This window comes from Arachis duranensis, chromosome 9, assembly GCF_000817695.3.
Source record: "Arachis duranensis cultivar V14167 chromosome 9, aradu.V14167.gnm2.J7QH, whole genome shotgun sequence".
NCBI classification, from domain to species: Eukaryota; Viridiplantae; Streptophyta; class Magnoliopsida; order Fabales; family Fabaceae; genus Arachis; species Arachis duranensis.
The window spans coordinates 104,793,489-104,811,849 of NC_029780.3; the positions used below are offsets into that span (position 1 = coordinate 104,793,489).

The 18,361-nt window shown below is 33.5% G+C and overlaps 3 protein-coding genes across 3 annotated transcripts; all 3 read left to right on the forward strand.

Moving 5' to 3' along the window:
* The first annotated feature begins 3,790 nt into the window (after positions 1-3,790).
* Positions 3,791-5,730, forward strand: LOC107466668 (protein PHR1-LIKE 2). Its single transcript, XM_016085672.3, has 6 exons — positions 3,791-4,164; positions 4,478-4,554; positions 4,636-4,690; positions 4,775-4,841; positions 4,917-4,986; positions 5,074-5,730. Exons 1-6 carry the CDS (start codon positions 3,954-3,956, stop codon positions 5,455-5,457), a joined length of 864 nt encoding a protein of 287 aa, XP_015941158.1. The 5' UTR covers positions 3,791-3,953; the 3' UTR covers positions 5,458-5,730.
* An 8,067-nt stretch (positions 5,731-13,797) lies between these two features.
* On the forward strand, positions 13,798-16,469 carry LOC107466629 (uncharacterized). Its single transcript, XM_016085624.1, has 4 exons — positions 13,798-13,830; positions 13,922-13,950; positions 15,128-15,846; positions 15,946-16,469. Exons 1-4 carry the CDS (start codon positions 13,798-13,800, stop codon positions 16,467-16,469), a joined length of 1,305 nt encoding a protein of 434 aa, XP_015941110.1.
* Positions 16,470-17,956: 1,487 nt separating this feature from the next.
* On the forward strand, positions 17,957-18,360 carry LOC107466635 (small acidic protein 1). The gene has a single exon (XM_016085631.3). The coding sequence runs from the start codon at positions 18,011-18,013 to the stop codon at positions 18,197-18,199; it is 189 nt and encodes a 62-aa protein (XP_015941117.1). The 5' UTR covers positions 17,957-18,010; the 3' UTR covers positions 18,200-18,360.
* Position 18,361: the final 1 nt, after the last annotated feature.

An 18,361-nucleotide genomic window follows, 5' to 3' on the forward strand; every position in this document is an offset into this window, starting at 1 on the left:
TCGTCATAACCACAACTATGGCAACTATGATGAGTCGATCTCACTTCGTCAACTCCTAACATTGAGGAGAAAGTCAAGCAAGCATAATTGACCTTAATCCATAAGTCCTATCTAACTTACTTATACTTAGTAAAAAGCTAGCGTCAATGGAAACAAGAACCAACTAACTACCTAAGAATTACCACTAAATGTTAGACATTATGACTCTAGTATCCTAGGAATTTATTTCCCAAGTCAAGGTGTGAAAATCTACTCAAAACTCATAATTGGCATTTTCACAAACACCTTGTGGGCATAAAAACAAAACATGTAAAATTGCAAAGGAAAATGAAAACTATAACCAAACTATTCACAATATCAACAATAAACATTCAATCAAACAAGTATAAAACATAAAACATGAAATTCATCAACCAAAACTTCAAGAAATCAAAATTTCATATATTAACAAAGTAACTTGAAATAGAAGAAAATGTAGCAAGAGTAGTGAATTAAACAGGAAATCAAAGAGTACTTACAATAAGATAAGCAAAATCCAAGACCAAAATTGAAACTATAAAATGCTACAATGAGATTTTGGTAAACCCTAAGATAGAATTGAGAGAAAATTACTCTATACTACTCCTACTCCTAATTACGTTTTTCTATCTAAAGGTGAGCTCCCTTTGATGTGTGATCATTCCCCTTTGATATAGCACTCAATTTGGCTTCAGCAACTCCAAAAATTGGGCCAAGAGAGCCCCAAATTCACGAGCCACATGACTTTTTAATAAAGTCACACGCTGAGAATTATGTGTACGCACATATGTGTGCGTACGCACACTTGCTTATTTTGCCACTTGTGCGTATGCACAGGAGGTTGTGCATATGCACACTTTAGTGTGTGCTTCTCCTTTGTTTTCTTCATGTGTTCTCTCTTCTTGCATGCTTCCTTCTACTTTTGCTTAGCCATTCTTGCCTACTGGACCTGAAATCACTCACAAAATATGTCACGACATCGAATGGGATAAAAGTGGAATTAAAATGATCAATTTAAGTACAAAATCGCATGTTTTCACATTTAGGTCCAAATTAGGGAGAAATCACAAAAGTATGATATTTAAGTGAATAAGTGGGAGTTTATATGATGAAATCCGTCTAATTCAAGCCAAAAATTATTGTCAAATACGGACTCATCAGTCCTACAAACTCTATGCTATAAATGAAACTTTTCTACATATTTATTATCAACTACGGAGACAGTAGAAAGAACAGTAACATCTACTCAGTTTAAGTTGGAAGGTACTTTAGATGACATGCTGAGAACTTCTAAGAAATAAAGGGTTATACGTACAAAAAATCAATATGAAGCTATCACTATAAAAATTCACGAGTTACAAATCGGGAATAACAACACGACATTCAAAGTACACAAAGAAGTTGGACCATGCTTAAGGATGGAACATTCAACCTGTTGTACTAGAATACAACATGATGCCGTTACTTAGGATGAAAATGACACCATTTGGGAGTAAGATAAAACCCCAGAATTCAACATAAATCCAGAATCTATAATTATTCCAAAGTTTTTGCAAACAATAACAAAATCCATAACAAAAAATAATGAACATAAATGATAAAAGAAAATATACCATTATAAAAGCAACCAGAAGATCATTGCAATGACAACAAACAAAAAAATCTCTATAAGCACGTAGCAAGAGGCCATATTTTTTAAAAGGCCATATTTTGAGAAGCATAAAAGCTTCACCCATCAAGAAACATTAACCAACAACGACAATGAAGAATAAAAGGGAAAGAAAAACTAACATTGATGAAGAACAGGAAGCAAGAAAAAACGTAAGTAGCAGCAAAGCAAACGGATGATCCCAAAATACCTCAAGAGACACGAAGATTCGAAACAAAATCTTAAGATGGAAAAATCTTGAAGATCAACAGAAATGGAATCATGGAGAAGAAGAAGGAAAGTTTGAGAGAAATGAAGTAAAAGTTTCAAAAGTTCAAACGGAAAAGAGGAAAGAGAAAAAGAATTACGTTTATATAGTCACTGGGGCAAAGTGGTAATCTCATCCCCATTAATGACATGCATGGTTATCAAGGTAATTGAAAAGATGCGCAAATGGTTACGAAAAGACGTAACGTTTAGATTCAAAAAATACGTCGAGTACCCGGCCTGATCCCAAGGAAGGCCATAAACCTGACGTGATGGAACAAAAACTACAAGAGATCAAGACCGACTTAGAAATGCTTGAGCCCGATCTAATGAAGCTCGGTCTTAAATAGGGACACTGTTCATACCCTGGCCCACAACTTAGCTAGACCCAAAAGGGATAAATCTCAATCAATACTCTACAGATAAAACTGAGCTCTACCCGAGGTCGGACGCGACGAAATGGGTCTAGTCTTACTTGTCTAAATAAGTAACTAACTTTTGTAATCTCTCTTACTCATCTAAAAAGGAGCTCTCAACAACCTCTCTAACTAAAGGGAGTAACAAATCCACCATCCAAAGTGGAACTACTTCTAAGGTGGTTATTGATTCTACATTTATACTTATAAATACCCTGACACCCTCAAGTATATTTTGAACTCCAATTTACTAAAAATTTGTCTAAAACCCTTGCTAACTTAAGCATCGGAGTAGGAAAAAACGTCAGACCAATCCCCCACCATAGCTTACAAAGAACTCAGACAACTTCATATTGCCGGAAAAAATGTCGAACCAATCCCTCATCAGATAACTCTCGGAACAATTATCTTTTTTTATTTTTTAAATAACAACAATTAAACATGATAAACTATCCCCGTTTGAGCAAATTATGTATCATTTTGACATCTTTATTTTTATATTTGCAAATTAAAACCAAACATGTAAATATTTGTTAACATCAAACAAGAAAATTTCCACAAAGAAGCTTTCAATTTTAAGAAACAATCATTTATGGCTGTGGTGATCATAAACCAATAATATACAAGATGGTCCAACCCAAAGAAGAGGACTTGAATATTCTTTGCCACACACTTATTTGTTATTTCACATTTTCGCGTTCAACTTTCCAAAACTGGCCTATCACTGCTTTTCTCTAAAACAAAAATAAAGCCCACAGGAAAAAGAAAAAAACAGTTGAAAATTGAGGGGAAAAATAGCGCTAAAATATATTATATTTTATTTTAATAATCACTTAAAAATCTATAAGCACATTANATTAACTTTTTTTTATTATTTTATATACATTATTTTATAAAAAATAATGTATATTTTTTGTCTTTGAAATCTGTTAAAAATTTTAAAAATATCCATAAAATTTATTTTGCTTCAAAATTTTATCTCTAAAATTTTCAATTTGCAGTAAATATATTCATGACAATTAAATTTTCAGAAAGTTTAGAACCTATTCAATAATAATACATAACAACTATATTTGATTTACTTGTGTTGAATGTTGTTTTTGTGAAACTATTGCTAAATTGGTTCTAAATTTTTTAAAAACTTAGCCGTTAGGAGTATATTTAATATAAATAAAAAAAATTTTAGAATAAAATTGAAACAAAATAAAATTTAAAAGTATTTTTAAAATTTTTAATAAACTTCAACGAAAAATATATACTTTATCCTTTTATAAATTTTATAATTAAATATATGTGTCTTATTTATTTTATAATTTAATTTTGATTCAGTAATCACATAAAAATTGTACACATTTTTTTTATAATATTATAATATTAGTGAAAGAAAGTGAGAAGAAAGGAGCAGAAAGTGACAAAATCCCAGTAAAGCGTGAGAGTGGCAGCACAAACACAATCCCCTGTTTTTACCTTTTTGCCCTCGTCATCGCCAAATGAGTCATCTCAAACTCCTTCCATTTCTGCAATAACCAAACATTGTTTTCCTTTTTGGGTGTATCTTTCTTTTTGTTTCTTTTGTGAGTAACCATACAAGAAGAAGAAGGAGCATGTTTTCAAGGTTGGTACATCCCTGCGGCGGTGGCGGTGATGGCGACGGAGTGGAAGAGATGATGGTGCAGGGCGGAGGAGGAGGAGGAGGAGGAGGAGGTGGAGAGCCGTCTCTGGTTTTGACCTCTGATCCGAAGCCTCGGCTTCGTTGGACCACGGACCTCCATGAACGCTTCGTTGATGCTGTCACTCAACTCGGCGGTGCCACCAGTGAGTCACTCTCGTTTCTTGCTTTTTGCGGTTTTAGGAATAGGGACCGAGCTTCAAGCTTTGGAATTTTATGTAATTGCTGACTAATGAATAATCATTACTATGTCTTTGACAACCTAATGTGTGTGAGAGAGGTAGTTATGATTCAAATGAAATGAAAACTTCCTCAATTTTTGATAGAATGGGAATTTGCTTGGGTTGAACATTTTTTGTGAGTTTTTCTTGGCAAATTCCATTTTGAGGTGAAAATGTATGTTATGCTTAGGAAAATAAAGTAGGAGGCTAAGTAATTATCAATATCTTTTACTTGCAGAAGCCACACCAAAAGCGATTTTGCGGACAATGAATGTCAAGGGTTTGACTCTATATCACTTAAAGAGTCATCTGCAGGTTTATTTTATCATTGGCCTAATAATAAAATATTTGGTAAGATTAGACTTTCTTTTTAAGTGATCCTTTGATGCATTGCAGAAATACAGGCTTGGTAAGCAATCTGGAAAAGATTTTGATGAGGGATGCAAAGATGGTGGGTTTATAATTACCGATTGAATTTCTTCGGTTATAATCTAAACTTAACTTACTCATTGAATAATTATGGAATGAATGTCAGCTTCGTACCCTCTGGAAAGCCCCAGTACAAATAACTCATCTCCTAAGGCGTCTTATGATGCAAATGAGTAAGTGTTTCATGTATTATGGCCTGTTAATTTCTTGATTAACAATTAAGCGGATACTCGCAATGTTATGGCTAGGGGCCAAGAAGTAAAGGAAGCATTAAGGGCACAAATGGAAGTGCAAAGTAAACTACATTTGTTAGTGGAGGTAAATTTTATTTCATGCTAAACATCTTTGTGTTGTAACTTGATACGCTACACTTACCATTTTTAAGAATTTATGGTACTGTTGCAGGCAGAGAAGCACTTGCTAATTTGCCAGGATGCTGAACAGACATATATGGTCATGCTTGAGAGAGCTTGCAAGATGCTGGCTGATCAAATTATTAGCAATCCAATGGTCGACACAGGCAGCCAAAGGTTGGAAGGATTGCATGTTTCGGAAGTGCTGGTGCCTTCGCTTATTCTGCTGCCCCAGGGAACTGAAAGCTGCCTAACATCACTTGAGAATCTCGGCGGATTGACGCTGGAGGGATCTCCAAGCGGGGCAAGGAAGAGAATTCTGAATTTAGACTCAGTGGTAGCTCCTTTGATGTGGAACGAAGCTAACATGAGAACTCAGGGTATCCATTCAAGTCAAGTGAATCCTCATCACGAAATAACTGGGTATGGTATGTAGGCAGGAAAGATTAACATAATTGTTCCTCATCACCATATTATGTGATGTGAACTGTGAAGACAGGGTATGAAGGTTTAGTACCTAGACCAGATTAATTTTGGTTTTCTTATATCTTGGTGGTAGCAGATGCTCAAATTTAACTACTTACATTTTGTAAATTAAGAATACTATACATCAGACCAAGATGGTGCTGGCCATCCATGTACTTTCGTCCATTGATATTTAATTTAGTTTCTAAGTTCAAAAAGAAATATTCGGATACTATTTTTACTACAGATCTTTACCAAGCTTTGGATTGATGCGAGCAAACTGTTTTTAAACCAAAGAACATAAGGTCTTTTAATGTTATTTTTTTCAAAATTATTATTTATATACTAAAATTAGTTATTATATATTTGTGTATAAATATATGTGTAATTTAATTTATTTTTAATATATTTTTATATTTTAATATATATTTTATACTAATAATTATTTATCATAATTAATTTTTGTATATAGAGGAAATAAAAAATTCCATAAATAGTGTGGCTACGTCTTTTCAAATTCTATAGTCGAAATTAGTACCAATTACCAAATGGATAATTTATTCTCTCTTCTAATGAAAAGCCAACATTCTTACTGGCAATAGAGGTGGTGCCGTGGTCGGGTGAATCTTATTTCCAAATAATTAGAATTAGCAAATAAAATTTTAAAGAAAATTTCAACCATACTTTCCACGACTGACTATACATTACTCTATCAAAAGAGTCAAGAGCAAGAACTTGGTATAGATTAGAGAACCATAATAACATCTCGGAGGATTATCATTAAAAAAAAATTCATATTAGATTGAAAAATATTTTTTAAAGTTTTATATATAGTCTCCAAAAGAGGGTTCATTTTTTTACATATGAAAAAAATATTAGTGTTACACAACAACCATAATAACAACAACAACAATAATAACAACAACAACAATAATAGTAATAGTATTAATATTCTTAAATTTTTCGTTGTACCTGCAAATTATAACTAAAATGCAAGACATAAATCACTGTACCCTATCTCGGTTTATGAAGAAATGGTAAAATATAATCTGCTAAAGACTGTCGCGGTTTACGTGTTGCCGCGATAGTCAGCAGCAGATTCTTCATTCGCTTGCGTGAGAAAATTTTGGATTGAGAGGAGGTTGAAAAAGAATTTTGGGATACCATATTCCAGTGGAGCCATGACTGAAGAAAATTATTTGTACTGTCTGAACGGTGTTGCTCACGTGATTGGAAGCATTGACGAAGATGTTAGTTTTTTTTTAACTATAAAATTGTCGTTTTATTAAGAGATTAGTTATAGCGGTTTAAATATACAAGTCTTTTATATATTTTATCTTACCTAATATTTTTGCCTTTTTTGTATATTTAAAAGATTAGATAGATAACACGCATTTTTATATTTACTTTTTTATTAGGACACTTTTATAAATAATTTATAGATTAGGCTTTTATGTTTTAGAATTTTTATATTTTTTCTTCTGATCTAACATATATGCCGATCTAACATATATGCAGTTTTTATATAAATGAAAGATTAAATAGATAACACGCATTTGTGTATTTGAAATTCGATTAGGATTTTTTTATAAATAATTTATGATTTAGACTTGTATGTTTTAGAATTTTTATATTTTTTATTTTCACGTAACATCTATGTAATTATTTTTTTCATACGATGCAACCAACTAGGTATATTTACAGCCTTATGAAGCAACAGAATATGTCTTTGCATGAGTGGATCATACCTTATTTGGAAAGGGCTAGTTTGTATTACTTGGCTAGGCTAAATACTCATTAGTTATGGGTAGATGAGCCTATCGTGAGCGCATTCATTGAGAGGTGGCGTCCTAAGACGCACACCTTCCACATGCCGTTCAGAGAGTGTACCATTATGCTACAGGACGTGGCGTATCAGTTGGGGTTGTCCATTAATAGGGTGGCTGTTAGTGGGTGCCTCATTGACTTCGAACAGTTTATTGAGGATGGCAGACCAGTGTGGGATGTGTTTCAAGAGTTATTCGGTGAGCTGCCGCTGCCGAATAAAGTCAAGCATATGACAATCCACTTCACATGGTTCCATGAGAGGTTTAGGGTGCTCCCAAGCAATGCAAATGAGGATACAAGTATATACACCCGTGCTTACATTTATGATGCTACTATCCACTCAGCTTTTTGGTGAAAAGAGTGGGAATCGGGTTCACCTTCGGTGGTTGCCGTATGTGGCAAAGGTTGACGAGATGGGCAATTATAGCTGGGATTCAGCTACTTTGGCATGGTTGTATAGATCCATGTGTCGGGTGGCCAACAGAAATGTCACTAACTTGGCTGGTCCGCTTCAGCTTCTTCAGTCTTGGATATTCTGGTGGTTCCCTACATTGTGGCTGCATGATTATGACACATTTACTTTTCCATTGGCATCCAAGTATCGTTTATTGCCCAGTTCAAGCACAAGTGAGCACAACATGCGATCACATGGAAACATAGGTAATGCAGAGCTTGAAAATAGCCACAGTCCCATGTATGATCCCTAAGAAAAACTCGATACGTGCCAAGCAAGAAGTTATCTGTAGGAGTTGTTTCTGCCGCTGTGTACTCAAACTGATGCTTGCCAAACAAAGTGACGGTGAAGCACCTCGAATCTCTCAAGTTGCGCTCTATTGTTTTCACCTAGACCTGACATAATTGATGCACAGTACCCAATTGCACCTCTGCCATTTGTCCTTGAATAACAAATAGCACTGCAAGCCTTTTGTATGTGGACTTTACCAACAAAGTGACTGAAAGATTCCTTGTTCTCTTTAGAGCAAAATTAAAACACCCAGATATGTTGGTGGTCATGTGGCCGAAGCGTCTGCTGCTATTATGATGCTGAGTCCACTTATCATATTCCATTCTTTTTGCTCAATCACACATAGCAGGATTCTTAATCCTCACAAACCAATAGTCAAATTCCGCCCGGTTTTTGCATATGTAGCATTCACAAATAACCTCTTTGCATCCTGATCCTTGAAACTCAGAGAGAATTTTGTTGAAACATGATGAATGCAGAGTGCTCGATAAAGCACGAGGAGGGAGCCGACCATTATCAGGTTCCCCTAGAGTAACCTTGATGCCTTGTGCTTGTCAAAGATCACAAGAATACCCTCTTGTGGAGTCACATGTTGTCGTAGGTTGGTCAAGAAAAAAGACCATGACTCTGCATTTTCTCCTTCAACAAGTGCAAATGTAATGGACAAGATATTTGTGTTTCCATCTTGCGCGATAGTTAGAAGCAAAGTATCTCTATACTTGCCATACAAGTGAGTACCATCGATGCTCATCAATGACTTGCAATATCGAAAGGCCTCAATACAAGGAGGAAATATCCAGAAAAGACGACGCAAGTACACTATGGATTCATCAAACCGATCACCAACTCTAACCAAAGAAGTCTTTAACACTGCAACGGTTCCAACCATGGTGGATTGCACACCAAGCATCCAACATGGCAACTCATGGTACGACTCTTTCCAATCTCCATTGATATGTGCTATTGCCTTCTGCTTTTCTAGGCAGACCTTTCTGTAGCTAGGTCTGAAACTATAGGTTTCTTCTGTAGCTTGTTGTAACACCTTTATCATAACCGCAGCATCGTCTCTAACCAACGAAAAGATTCTCGCACAAATAACGTGATAATCAACTACCAGTGATTGCTGAAAATTGATGTAGCCAAGAAAGTGTGAGGTCCATTATACCTTCTAACCTCCCAAGTACCATTTTGTTGCCGAAGTGTGATGCGAATCAACCAAGTGCAACTTTTATCGAACTCCTTGCATTTTTCATGATACTTAAGATGATCTGACTCTAATACCCTGTACTCAACTCCACGACGGATACTATAACTTTTTACACTCAACATAGCTTTCTCTTTATTTTGGAATGATTGCCCAATCTGAAATTCTGTAGGAGCGGTTCTATCATGCAATCCCTGACCGCCAAAGGTAGCATCTACATCTGGCTGTTACCCAAAAGCTTCTAAGTTCAAGGTTGAGAAATGTGGAGGATGTTGCTGTGTGTCGGAACTTGATGGGCCATGTTGTGTAGGTGGATTGCTCCTTGTATCCTCATCAATGTCCCCATCTATGTCGACAGGCTCTTCGTCTAAATCATCTTCTCGCATTACCTTTTCAACTCGATTCGGTTCACTGTCACCTACAGAATCAGGAATCATGCGAGGAGAAGCAACTGCAAAAGATGGAGATACAACCAATGGACAAGCCGCTGCAACCACTGGCATCGAACTTGAAGCACCTTAACGTAGTTGATTGAGGATTCGGAGCTGATGCCGAGAATTATCGAGACCATCCTTCAACTTTGCAAATAACTCGTGTGTTCTCACTTCTGGAAAACTTCTCCGACAATGAAACAGAACTTGCAGATCTTTGTCAAACACTATCACATACTTCACACCACTCGAGACAACTACAATAGGGATCTTATAAAATAACTTCTTCACCCACTTGCTCTCACACACCACAAGCTTCTGCAATATACTAGTTTTTAGATCTGACAAGGTATCAGACGAACAGATAAAGATACTCAGGAGTTCCCTATTTCCTTGTGTTTTCAAACTCTCTACCCTAATGATGAACACTTACTAAAAGCCATGGAAAATTGTCCAAGTGAAGCTTATATGTCATAGTTACTCTGATAGAGCATCTCCTGTCGAATGCAGTCTAGAATTTACATATCTAATTTGTTGGTTTCTTACACTAGTTTCAATACATTTTCCGCCTAGATTATCACAGGATCACATTGTAAGTATTGCATTATTTTTTGCTGAAATAATAGTTTCTTTGTGTTGATTTTGTTGTCAGCTTAGTTGTCTATTGGAACTAACATGGTGCAATATTAAATCAATGCTTGTAATTTTGTGTTGATTATCTCTGGTAAAGGCAACTTTGCCAAGGATATCAATTTTGTATTGATTTCATCCTTTCCATGTTTGCCTAAACTAAAATTTTGCTGAACATAATACTTTCTTAGTTGCACTGATTTTGTAGTCAGTACACTTATATATTGATTTTGTATCGGTTTCCTCTTTTCCCTGTTGCCTAAACTAGAAATTAGCTGAAAATAATTTTTTATGTTGTGCTTATTTGATAATTATTTTTGCTTTTTGCTGTTCGTGATGCAGGCAACTTGGAGTTCTTATCCTTGTGAACGATTGTGATTGGGAGCTATCTGATCAGTTGAATACATCACTAGAAGAAAAAGATGTGGTAGTTTTTATATCAACTTTGCATGGTGGCTAGTCACCACAATAGAAGATCATGATCATCATCATCATCATCTACATCATGAAATAATTGTTATTAAGATACATACACGGTTGTAGAACTTATTAGTGAACCATTTACATGACAAGTAAAATTTTGGCATTCTAATGATGGAATCCATTTACTGTGCTTACTATTAGGTCTTACGGTAAATATCCAAGACAACAACGTATCATAATAATTCAAATGAAACACACATACAATAAGTAAACCAACTAATTGATTCAATTATGCATCCACTCATTGTATATTTCATGTGCTAAGTTGTCTCGCTAAGCAATTCATTCGTTGTTGCCCTTTACACTATCAATCATCTCATCGTCATCATCTTCATTACCACCATGCTCCTCTCCAATAAGCACTTGGTCATCCTCAAGTAATATGTCCTCCTCAGGATCGGAGTCCATATTAAGCCTAATAAAGTTTTGTAGTAGACAACAATCAATTATTATTCTATTTTGTGTCTTAATTTTGTAGAAACATGGACTCTTCAAAATTGCTCATCTCTTCTTAAGTAAACCAAAACAACACTTAATATTGTTCTTAGCTGAAGAGTGCTTCTTGTTAAAATATTCTCAAAATTAAACTTTCTAGGCGCATTTCTTTCATGGGCCCATTCTTGTACATGGTATCGAGTATGCCTATATGGTGCTAGAAACTCCTTACAATTAGTATAACCAGCATCCACTAAATAATAATTTCCTGCAAAAAAGGGATACGTTATAAGGATTAAGAAACTTTTATCAACTAAAATTTTGAATTGTTTTTGTTACCTAAAAATTAACCGTTACATAACAATTGGTATCTTGAGGTTATTACGACGTAAAATAGCATCTCTAAGGACTCTTGAATCCGATGCGGATCCTTCTCATCCACTAAGTACGTACACAAAATTCAATCTCGATTGCATACGCCTAGGACGTTAGTTGATATTTTACCCTTTCTTGTTGGGTATCTTGATTTATCTTCTTCAGGAACAGTCATATCTATAAATGTTCTATCTAATGCTCCTAGACAATCCTAAACCAAAGGAACTTAAATGTCAAGACTAACTCTACAAAATTATACTAAGACAAAACCACTATGGCAGTTATTCAGTAGACTTACCTTGAACCATTTTCATCGGGGATTTATGCAGTCATTTGGAACAGGAACAACATTTGCAAACAATAAGCTTTGGACACATATAACCGATTACAACAGCTTATTGAAATACCTACTTATTGTTTCTCCTTACCTATAAAATCTAACTTGAAGTGTGCAATTCTTTTTATGATGAGCTAATATTATTAAAAATATAATCACTTGCTCATGTATACTTACACGACATTCATCGCAAAGTCATCTTGAACTTTAAGTAACTGACATAATCTTCCTAATGCATCTACACTCATCCTTAATTCCCAAATACAATTTCTATCGCCTCCTCCTATTATGTGGTTTAACACATTCCGTCTTAAGAGATTAGTATTAATTTCTCTATTCATAATCAACAAATGTCCTCTTCTCTTGTTTCTCAAATAGAAAAATACAAACATCAAAACAAATATCGTAACAGCCTCAAGCTCATGCTGAATCCGAAAATAAAAAAAAAGAAATCATTTAAATTTCTTGGAGCAGTCCAATGGTTTTATTCTTCGCTAATTAACAGGTCAAAAATATAAATTATAAACTATTATAAATTTACACAAATACTAAAAGTAATCACCAATAATAAGAATAACAGCAACATAACCCACTAATTATTTTATTTTTGAATTTAAATAAAAAGAAGAGTTCAGTATAATTTTTTTCATTCATTCTTCCATTAAGAGAAACATACATACAATTTTGTCCATTCATTCATTCACAACATCATTGAAAAAATCACTAATTTTGTCATACAAAATACAATCATTCTTGTCCGTATTTAATTTTCAGATTTTCAATTCACAAAAAAACATAAACAAAAAAAAAAAAGAAGCAAGAACAAGATAGGCAGAGTTATACCTGGCTATGTCACTGAGAAAGTGAAGAACATGCGATTTTCAACAACTATTACGAAAAAATGGATAATTGGTTGTAGTTAAATTAATTGAAAAAATATGAAGAAAAGAAGAAAAGAAGAAGAAAAAGAATCCGAAGAGAACAAATAAGAATAAGAAGAGGAAATAAAAAGAAACAAAAGAAGAAGAGAGTGCATCGAAAAAAAGATGAAGAATTACCTGGGCATGTAAAGAAAGACGAAAAAAATAAGAGAAAAAAGAAGAAGAGAGTAGGAAGAAGAAGAGAGAACCTGCTACAAAAAGACGAAAAGAGAAGAAGAAGAAGAGAAAGAGGAAGAGGAAGAGAGAACATGCTAGAGAAAGACGAGAAGAGAATCAATAGAAGAAGAAGATATGCGACAGAGAACAGGGAGAAGAGAATACCTTGGAAGATCAGAGATCGACGATTGAGAATATGTCAAATTAGGATTTTTTTTTTAAGTTTAAAAGGTGGAATAATAAACATATCTATGGGTAAAAAAGAAAAATAATTTCATTAAAAATTTTGTGTCCACTTTGTCAAATTTCGTGTTCATCATTGTCCTTCATAAAAAAGTTGACACAAAAATACAAAAAACTGTTCTGGAGATAATGTGTTCAGTGTCTATATATCTCTACCTCCAAACACTTTTTAAACATTTGTTATCCATGTCTCTGTGTCCTGTCTTCAAAAAACAAACGCAGCCAATGAAGATCATCCAAATGTTCAACAACATACTTCGTAACTAATATAAAATCACGAAGTATTTTAATTAAATTAAATTTAAAAAATAAAAAATTTGTGCTGATGATGAACAAGAACAAGTTTTAAGTTCTTCACCCTCTCTCACCCACGAAGAAGAATGCAAAACGCAGATGATGAAGCAATGAGTATATAAAGAAGAAAAAGAAAAAAAAACAATTAATATATGTGACACATGTTGCACATGCATCGACTTGAAGAGTGGTGCACCTGCAAAACGCAAGATGCGCTTTAGTCTCGTCACCTGCAAACCGCAGGTTTTGTTTTGCGTGGTTCAGGTCAAAGGTGGGACATCTTTTGCCGTTGCGTTTTGCAGAAGATTTTTTTTTCGTTATTAACAAAATGCAGGTTGCATTTTGTAAGCCTGAAAATATACAGTTAGGGATGGATACAGGGGGGAGTGGAGGCCTGGGCCCTCCAGCTTTAAAAAAAAAAAACTAATAGTAAAATTTAAGAAGCACAATCCAATAAAATATAATGGTATTTAAATAAACACTACATTATCTTTCTTCCCTTATTCCTTTTGACGCTTAGTATTCTTTTGAAGCTATAGCCAATTAACCATGTCCTCCACTTTCAAGTGTCACAACGGTACAACCGTACAAGGTACAATATGCTAAACACTTTTTTATTATACATGTATAAAATTGTTATATTCTATACCTGGCGTGGATAGTACATTATAAATGGAATTAGTCTTTGAAGTTTGATCCAAAGACGGTAGAAGCTCTAAATAATTCTAATTATTTAGTAATAAATTAATAACTGATCTTCTTTGCAAGATAGCATCCTCATTTGTGTGTAACATCTATCATGACCAATTCACCACCATTTAACTATTGATACGGATGCCATTGATGCCATACCGCCTGTACGCCTAGTAGTTTTTGAGCAAATGCACTGTGAACAAATGCCACTTTGAGTTCTATTTCATTGATGTTGTACACCTAGTAGTTTTTTTATTTTTTTTTTTAGTAAAATTGATAGTGACTTAGTGAAAAATATTTTTAATTTGTTGTTGATGTTTAATTAATAAAAAATATTTAGACTTTGTTTATTCTTGTGAGTATATAATTTTTTGAATTTTTTTCCAGTTAAAAAGAAACTAGAACATTTTATGATGAGAAAGCAAAGTAAAATTGATGTAATTTTTAAGAGAAAAGCTACTGATAATGTTAGAGTTCAAAGAAGTCAATTCTCTAATCTTATTTTACAAGAAGTTCAAGTAAGTGAACTCTCTAATGTTACTCAAAATACACATCAACATGAAGCCAAAATTCCAAGATTAGAAAGAGATGTTGATATCTCTTTACTAGGAAAGTGACGTCCAATTTGGCAGTATAATATCAATAAACGTGATAAGATTCGTAGAGCATACATAATAGTTAGATCATACCAACCAACAAATATTAGCTATCCAGCTTCTGGTAATAACAACCACTGTCGATATTTTTAATCTTCTTGGTTTAAGAAAATTTCAAGTTGGTTAGAATATTCACCAGAAAAAGATGCTGCTTATTGTTTGCCTTGCTATTTGTTTAGTAAATATTATAGTGCTCACAATGATGGAAAAAATGCATTTTTAGAGTTAGGATTTAATAATTGGAAGAAAGTAAATAATGGAGTGAATTGTACATTTGTATGTCACGAGGGTTCTATTTCTAATTCTCCCCATAATTTATGTGTGAAATCTTGTGATGATTTATTGGCTCAATCTAAGCATATAGACAAAGTTCTTGATAAGCATAGTGATGAAACTATTGCAAATAACCGCTTAAGGTTGAAGACATATATTGATGCTATTCGATGGCTTGCATTTCAAGCATGTGCATTTAGAGGCGACGATGAAAGTCCTGGATCTTTGAATAGGGAAAATTTTATTGAGTTAATTAAGCTTTTAGCTTCATGTAATCAGAATGTTAATAATATTGTCCTTGAAAATGCTCCTGGAAATGCTCAATATATATCTCCCGGTGTTCAAAAAGATATATTGCATATCTTTGCTAGAAAAGTGCGTGCAACAATTCGAGAAGAAACTGGTGATTCTAAATTTTGTATAATTATTGATAAAGCAATAGATGAGTCAAAGCGAGAACAAATATCTGTGGTTTTGAAATTTGTAGACAAGCACGATTGTGTTCAAGAAAGATTTTTTGATCTTATACATGTTTCTGATACGTGTTCTTTGACATTGAAAACAGAAATTTCATCAGTTCTTTCTCGTCATAATCTTGATGTTCAAAATCTTAGGGGACAAGGATACGATGGAGCTAGTAATATGCGTGGTGAATGAATTGGATTACAAGCTCTATTTTTGAAAGATTGCCCTTTTGCTTATTACATTCATTGTCTTGTTCATCGATTACAATTAGCACTTGTTTCTGCAGCCAAAGAAGTTTGTTATGTTCATCAATTCTTTTCCAAACTTACACTAATTGTGAATGTTGTGACTATTTCTCCTAAACGTCATCATCAGTTAAGGATTGCTCAAGCAAATAATGTTGCAAACTTAATTTCTGATGATCAAATTGTGATAGGTAGTGGACTTAATCAAATTGGTACTTTGCAAAGAGCTGGAGATACTAGATGTAGGTCTCATTTGAATTCTGTACGTAGCTTGCTATGCATGTTTGATGCTACTTATGAAGTTCTTGAAAAAAGCACTGAAGAAGGTAATTTCTCCACTCGTGGTGATGCTAGTGCTGCTTCTGATGCTATCACATCTTTTGAATTTGTCTTTGTTTTGCATTTGATGAGAAATATTTTGGAAGTCAGTCATGATCTTTGTCAAGCTTTGCAACGAAAAAATCAAGACATATTTAATGTTTTAACTCTGATTTCTACTACCAAGACTTTAATCCAACGAATGAGAGAATCAAGTTGGGAGGCTTCATAAAAGAAGTTATATTGTTTTGTGAGAAACATAAAGTTGAAGTTCTTGATATGAATGCATTGCATATTCCTAGAAGAGGTTGCTTAATTTTGGTTACTTAATTTGCTAGTTTTGAAAAATGTGAAAGAAGTCTACACCGAAACGAGTACAAAGAGAACCAGAAAACAGGTACACTAAAGACATATAAAAAGGGATAGAGTGGAAAAAGGTATTTTGTATTTCGTTGTTTGTTTTTTATTTGGCATCTATATTTTGATTATCTTATTTTTTATGTTAAAAAAATTCATTTACATCAATGTAGTGTTATGTTGACACAAGATGTGTGCCAAAATTGTTGGCCACACTTTCTTCAAACTATTTGAATGATGTACAACACAAGGAGGTCCGAGCAGGGACGGACATACGGGCAGGGGGGTGGAGGGCGAGTGGAGACTTCGGCCCCAACTTTTTTAAGAAAAGATTAATAGTAATAGGTTATTAAGTACGATTTAATTTTTTAAAAAATTTATTTAGTATTTAGTCTAATATAAATAAAAGTCCAGTCTAACTTAAATATTAATGATTTCTAATATTTAAAAAGTAAGTAACAATATTAAAAAAATCTGAAAAGATATTATTGTTAATATTTTTTAATTAAATAAAAAATTTTAAATCCTATAAAGTGATTTTTTTTTCTTCTTGTGAGTGTCTTTCTTAATTCATTTGGTATTAATTCTCTCTGTTTCAACTATTATAAATGAGAGATCTTTTTCAGCTATGAATATTGTAAAGAATAACTCAGAAACAAAATGAAAGATGAATTTCTTGCTAATTGTCTTTTAATTATATTGAAAAGAAAATTATTGAAAATTTTAACACAGATTCTATTATCAATGAATTTTATGATACAAAGAATCGACCATTTCGTTAATAAAAAGTACATATATATTTTTTGTACCTTAAAATATATTCTCTATCAATGTATTTTTGTAATACATTTTACATTATATAATTTTTTGCATAATTTTTTAATATTATATATGTTATTGATCTCCATGATAATATTTCTAGATCCGTCCATAATTGTGGATGTGTAGAAAACACCAATACGCAGTGGCATGTTGCTGCAATTTGATACGTGTCTAATACGCACTCTGCGTTAGTAAGAGTGTTGATACGTGTCCAATATATATGTATCCTATGTGTTCATTCTCTACTTGTAAAATCTACCCACCTATTATTTTTTAATAAAAATTAAAAATTAAAAAATAAATTATAAAATTTGTATTTAAAAAATTATTTATTTTTTAATTTAATTTTTAAAAATTGTTTTAATCAAAATAACGAAAAAAGTTAATATAACTAACTTAAAATTTTTGTGAAAGTAATAAAAATCAAAATACTAATTTGACCGATTTAAAATCTTAAAAAGATGATCTTTTTTATTAAAATTTTTTTTTCAAAAATCAAATTTGGAAACATCTTTTCGTTGCTTCTGGATTCCTCTTATGATATAAAAACCTAAAGTGATTCACAAATTAGAAAGACGATAAAGAAAGAGGATAATGAGGCCAATGCCAATGGATTTGTTCGGAGAGATGGATGAGCAGGTCTCCGCCATGGCCATGGATGTTGACGACGTAGACCCTCTCGAGATCTTCCCGGAGGGCGTCATCTCCGCCGACAACAAGCTCGCCGACGCCGATTTCTTCAACAACTTCGAAGACGATTTCGACGATGCTGATATCAACTAATCCTACCTCCATCATCGCCATGGTTATGGTTATGATCTTATTCGCTCTTCTGATTAGGGCTTAGGGTTCGTTATTTTGTGGTTTTTGTTTTCCCATGAAAACCGTTGTACTTTAGTTCGCCGATTTATATGTTAATTAATAATATAATATCCTTTCCTCTTC

Coding starts and splice junctions, on each gene's coding strand:
- LOC107466629 (XM_016085624.1), top strand. CDS start 13,798: ATGCGCTTTAGTCTCGTCACCTGCAAACCGCAG. Junction 13,831..13,921: donor TCGTCACCTGCAAACCGCAG/GTTTTGTTTTGC, acceptor AACAAAATGCAG/GTTGCATTTTGTAAGCCTGA. Junction 13,951..15,127: donor TGTAAGCCTGAAAATATACA/GTTAGGGATGGA, acceptor TAAATATTATAG/TGCTCACAATGATGGAAAAA.
- LOC107466635 (XM_016085631.3), top strand. CDS start 18,011: ATGAGGCCAATGCCAATGGATTTGTTCGGAGAGATGGATGAGCAGGTC.
- LOC107466668 (XM_016085672.3), top strand. CDS start 3,954: ATGTTTTCAAGGTTGGTACATCCCTGCGGCGGTGGCGGTGATGGCGAC. Junction 4,165..4,477: donor TCAACTCGGCGGTGCCACCA/GTGAGTCACTCT, acceptor TTTTACTTGCAG/AAGCCACACCAAAAGCGATT. Junction 4,842..4,916: donor GCGTCTTATGATGCAAATGA/GTAAGTGTTTCA, acceptor TGTTATGGCTAG/GGGCCAAGAAGTAAAGGAAG.